This window comes from Diuraphis noxia, unplaced genomic scaffold (genome assembly GCF_037042655.1).
Source record: "Diuraphis noxia isolate RWA-SAM2 unplaced genomic scaffold, SU_Dnox_SAM2 contig0003, whole genome shotgun sequence".
Lineage (NCBI taxonomy): Eukaryota > Metazoa > Arthropoda > Insecta > Hemiptera > Aphididae > Diuraphis > Diuraphis noxia.
In genome coordinates, this window is record NW_028301713.1 from 71,717,531 (window position 1) to 71,723,565 (window position 6,035).

Genomic DNA, 6,035 nt, shown 5'->3' on the forward strand with positions numbered 1-6,035 from the left:
CCTACTACACTACTACAGTACTACAGCATCTACAGCCGTTATAGAGTTTGGCTCAACTACTGAGTAGGTACTGAAAAGAATCAGAGAAAAAACCAATAAAAAATACAAATACCAAAAGAAAAAAATCATGAAAATAAAAACCAAATTGTATATTTTGACATTATGTCATATTTAATTAGAGATTAGATTTAATTTTCTCATGATACATTTTAGATCAATCATTCAACTCACCAAGTTCCACTGGTTAGGTCTTAAGTATACTCATACTTCTATAATATCATTAAATTCATCAATAATAGAAAATAAACCAATAAATAAAATAAATCGAATTAGGTACATTATATTTTTTAAATAAATGCTATGTTGAATTTAATTCGCATGGTGGTGGTTTATATTTTAAAAATAGGTTGGTTAAATAAAAATTTGGTTAGTCAAATAAAATAAAAATTGGTAAGGTACTTCCGTAATAACTTACCTACTTTATAATATAATTTTAGGGATAATTTTTAAACATTAACAGTAATATTTTGTTCTATATTATGTATAATTCTATAAAAATTAAATCCTCAAAATAAAATATTACGTTTCCTATATTTTGATGATAATGTAAATTATATATATATATATATACATAAATTTTATTTATTTTTACTTTATTTTAGAATAAACAATAATAACTTAATTTTACAATAATATATGCAGATATAACATATTCATTTGGTATGTGATGCGTGAAAAAATAAACCACTCAATAGTGACACTTTATTCAAATAATATTTAATTACAAATTAATCTTGTAATAGCCTTAAAAGTTATTGTACCAACGTGTTATCGTATCAATTTAATATTATGATTTATGAATTATTTACTATAATAATTTGTCATTAACTGTTATTTACAGTTATAAATTATAATCAATGTTGATATTGCTAATAATCAATATTTAATACATTCATTTGTAGACTAGTTATTTTGGAATTAATATTTTATTGTTCTTGAAACTCAGTACAAACAGAACAAGCTTGAACTTTGTGTACTGCGTATTATTATTATTATTATTATTGTATTATTATATTATTAAATATTTTTTTAATGTGGTTTAAATAGTATAAATAATGTATTTTGTCATTTTGTCTACATTGGTTGTTATATCCTTGAATAATTTATTCGTTGGAAATTTATGTCCTTGGTTCAGGTTATAAATACCTACTATAACATACAGCAGGTTCAGGTACTATAGGTTTCTAAACTTTATTTCACATTTCACTTATTATAATGAACGGATTTGAAATCCTTTTGAAAATTTTACATAGATTACATAATAACTGTATCAACAATAATATTTATAAATTATTTTAAAATTCAGATAAATAAAAAAAAAATTATCCTTGTAAATTATGATAAATAATAGATAATTTAGCAAATGGTTGCACTTGTCACGTCGATGTGACTGCTTAACTGATCATAAGATGTTCATAATGTAGTAGTGTTATTGGTCACTGCTATATTTCTTGATTACAAATCAGGCACAACTTTTTTTTCTTTATATGTATTTAATAGTACAAATTTCGACTAAATGTATCCAAATGTTATTCTCTTGTTAGTTGTTATAGAGATAAACTCAGAATTATTATAATGATATAATTAATTAAATATAATATATATACCATCATAAAATAATTCAATCTACTGTACCTATGTCCTATTATTAATACTAAAATAAACTATTACAGTAGCAATATTAATACATAATAAAATGTACTTTCTAACATAGCCTATATTAGAATTATTTTTTGTATTGTTTATCACAATAGGCTTACACAGACCTTGCTGACAGGGGAGGGCAGAATGAATATATTTTATACAGTAGTATTATAATATATACTATATAGTATATTATAATAAATACTATATAATATATAATTGAATATTATTTTGGTTATTAGTATTATTGCCGTGTATCTATTAACACACATTATCAACACGGTATCGCTTGTGGCTTGAACAAAGTCGGACCTTTGACAACACAAAATTATCGTGGACTGTATACTCAATATTTACAATATATTATTCATTGACTCATTGTAATATACAATTTTAATATTTTTTTTTTTTTAAACTAAATTTGGGAGAAAAAAATAGCCAGGAGGAAGGGCAGCTGCCCATCCTGCCACCCTCGTGCGCACGTCTATGTTTATCATTGAATTTAAATTTGACACATACTTACTCAAACCACTCAATGACAAGATGCATTGCCGCACTGGACATTCACTGTGAAACAGCAATACCAAGTTATCCACTTTTTTCCAAAATGTTCTTATTCATAACATTTTTATAAAATCCCAAATAACACCAAACTTATGTATTGTTACAATATTACAATATCATGCATACTAAACTTCATAGTATTGGAATAGCAGATTAAAAATATAATGCAAGTAAAAACTTGTTGAAATTGAAATTATCTATTTAACCATAGAGTTAGTATGTTTTTCTCTTCATACCTTTAATTTACCAATACTTTAAAAAATATCATATACAATCAAACAAGAATTTATAAATCTCTTTAATAGCTTAATAATAATCACCTAATTGTTTTATGCCGTTGCTTAAACACAGTGCAACTGTAAATTATAACATAAAAAGTCTAATAGATGGCTCATCTTAACAATAATCGAATGATAGTACATTATATACATTACCATTTAATATTTACATAATTTAAAGTTATAGGTAACACATTAATGGTAATTTTTATTTGAAACTAAATAGTATACTACTATCATATTATATTATAAGTTAAAACACATTAAAATAAAGTAAATAATATTTCAGACTTTTAACTGAGTTATAATATCAACTATAACCATAATATGTTAAAATATACATTAAAAAAATATTATAGGTAAATTTCAAGTAGACAAATTTCTATATTATTGGAAACATAAAAATATTTTTAATCATCACAGCAATTATTTAATAATTACACGAAATGCAAAATTAAAAGAATTTGTTTGCCATAAGTACATTAATACAATTTATTTAAAGTGATTGGTAAAATCTAATTAATACTGAATACTTAATTTAGCTTGTATATCATCCAGAATTTGTTGTAATTCATCATCATCAAATCTACCTTCCAAACTGGGTATTAGTGATTTCGCTTCATCGGCGAGTTGTGGACATAAGTTACCGATTGACGCCAGTTCAAACTTATGTAATTTCTTGCCGGCAAGTAAGTTTCTCACAGCAACAATGGTTTCTTTGTTTTTGAATTTTGAACACTGTTCTGTGTAAGTCAAAGTTTTGTTAAACACTTCGGAAAATTCTTGTTCTTCCTCCGCACTCTCATTTTGGTTTTTGCGAAATTTCAACAACATATTTACCTAGAATCAAAATCGTATTATTAAACTCGGAAGTAAGATTTATCGTTTATAAGTGATAAATATATACTTCAGAAATAAGCAAGGTTTCAGCGTTTTCAAATTCTTTAGGAAATTGCAACAACGCGGCGTCTTCATCTACAGCAGTGTTCATATGTTGCGCCATAGTCAATGATATAATATAAAATTTGAAAATTAATAAAATTAAAGCAATTATATTATTATTCACTTTCACTATAGTACTGCAATTTGTAAAACTTCAAAAAGTTAACTTACAGTAAAAGTAAACACTAAAAAGTAAAAACAGTACAAATACAAAACTTAAAAACGTTTAGTGATATTATAAAATATAAATGATAAATTGATAACTATATTCGAAGATAATATGATATGAAAAATGCAGTGTAGCCACTAGCTAAAATAAAATTAATCAGTAGAATTCTATTGGTTGAACTATTATTATTATTATTCTTATAAATATTAGTAATGTACTAATGTTCTATTGTTCTGTGGTTCTATGTTAAGTATTTTAGAGATCAATCAACAAAATTACAATAAAATTGTAATTCACACACACATTATATTATAAATTTATACACACACACCCATATACTACGTATGCATATTATACACACACACATATACGGTATATATTATATACATTATACGTTACACATACACCCATATATAAATATATAATACGGTATATTATACTGTATACACACACACAAACACAGATACGTATTCACGTCTCGGTCTCACACTTCTCTTCTACAGTAATATATAGCTATCACTGAATATTTTCACCATCGTCCATCTGAGAATTATTCATGTAATATAATATTTTATGAGTGTTTTCATTGTTTTCAACCTAAAAATATGTTGCATATTAGACGAAACTTGAATATACAAAGGTTTATTATAATACATCGTTTATATAGTATTTCATAAAAAATATTGTATGTGAAGTGAAGGCTGAATACAAAAATTTATACATGATGATGACGTATTTTCCATAGTTTCGAGAAGAATAGTATTTATATATATATATGTATTATTATAATATTACACTCATAACTATTCAAGTATCAACATACTAGAACAAGTTTACTTTCAAGTATATATTTTTATTATAAATTATAATATGATTTAATTGAAACAGAACTACAGAAGCCGGTGTATTAACAAAAAATAATAATTTACTAACATTTAAATGCCTACAATTTAGATATAGGTAATTAGGACATATTAATATTATAAAGTATGCCCATTTGGATGTATATAATATTAATACAATTTATTCATTCAATTATCCGAATAGATACATTCTATGGTTATTAACATTCCCCGTCAAAACAAATGTTACTAATAGTTTTTGAGTATATAAGCCATTCATTCAAATAACATTCATTCAACTATAGTGAATTATGAGCATTTCCAAATATTAATATTTTACATACCCATAACTCATTTAAAAATAGAATTATCGTAAAAATACAACTTACGAACATGAATAATAATGTCCTCGCCTAAACATTTAATAATAGGTCAATTAACTCTAATATCAAAACTAACAACACTCTATTGAACTCGGTGAGCGAAAATTTGGTATACCTATCATACAATAATTCATACTCATACGTCTCATACATGTGCAAGGCAAAGACAACACATACCTACGTATGGTTGCGCCGTCCTCCTAAGATGTGTAGTATCTTATTTGTATATTCGAAGCCGTTAACAGGATGATTGTATCTCATATGCCAGAGTACCTAATCAACGGCAATCATTTATATGCAAACAAAATGCTAATTAGTTTTATTTATTTCTATTTTCTATCAATTTTACTATATTATAATGACTGTAATATATAACCAAATACCAAAGCGACCACTTTGTTTGGGCACGTCCTCTTCCGGATAACTTTTCCAATTTTTCTTTACGAAAAACCCTGGTTTGTTTTGTACTATTACGAACATCTTCCAACAATTTGGACACAAACTTTCTGTTGTGCATTTGTACCTATTTTGAACACTAAACATCGATCAAAAATCAAACTACTCTGTACTTTTAATTCCGTTTCAGCATACCTTGTCCGTTTTACCCGCACTAATCATGTAAATAGTTTGAACTACGTCGAATACTATTCATGGGAAAATATGACCACAGGGCGTCAGCAAAAATAGCACGTGCATTCTTGCCTCTTAGAAAACCACGGGATATTCGTGATTCGTCCCATCATACATTTTATCTGTCTGCTTGATCTCTTCATCTCCGCCGTTGCTACAGACGACCGGTCGCGTACCTATATACGTTCCGATGCTATTGCGTCCCGCTAAGGAATACACAGTTATTAATTGGTATATGTAGATATCGTTTGGGTGGCCCACCGTACAAAGATGGGGGATAGGTACTGAATAATATAACCGATAATAAATTGCATGATACGTAACACTAAGAGCCAATAACTCAATAAATCAATAAGACAATAACTGAAAATCCTATAAAAGAAAAGCGATAATTATTAGAAACAGATTAAAATTATAAAAAACTATAAACGCACAAGTTAATGGAAATGACGGTCATAATAGTAACGGTTGTGTGTAATAAGAGTTCTGATAAATAATATTCAAGATAGGTAGTGAATATTTC

The 6,035-nt window shown here is 26.4% G+C and overlaps 1 protein-coding gene across 1 annotated transcript; it reads right to left on the minus strand.

Annotated features, from left to right (window-relative positions):
* Positions 1–2,446: 2,446 nt before the first annotated feature.
* Positions 2,447–3,715, minus strand: Polr2D (RNA polymerase II subunit D). Its single transcript, XM_015512760.2, has 2 exons — positions 3,454–3,715; positions 2,447–3,386 (listed from the first exon to the last, which is right to left on the minus strand). The coding sequence occupies exons 1-2, from the start codon at positions 3,547–3,549 to the stop codon at positions 3,066–3,068; spliced, it is 417 nt and encodes a 138-aa protein (XP_015368246.1). The 5' UTR covers positions 3,550–3,715; the 3' UTR covers positions 2,447–3,065.
* Positions 3,716–6,035: the final 2,320 nt, after the last annotated feature.

Excerpts from the sequence above, each read along its gene's own strand:
- Polr2D (XM_015512760.2), bottom strand. The coding sequence starts at position 3,549 with ATGGCGCAACATATGAACACTGCTGTAGATGAAGACGCCGCGTTGTTG. Across the intron at positions 3,387-3,453 it reads AAACCTTGCTTATTTCTGAA|GTAAATATGTTGTTGAAATT; the intron begins GTATATATTTAT and ends TTTTGATTCTAG.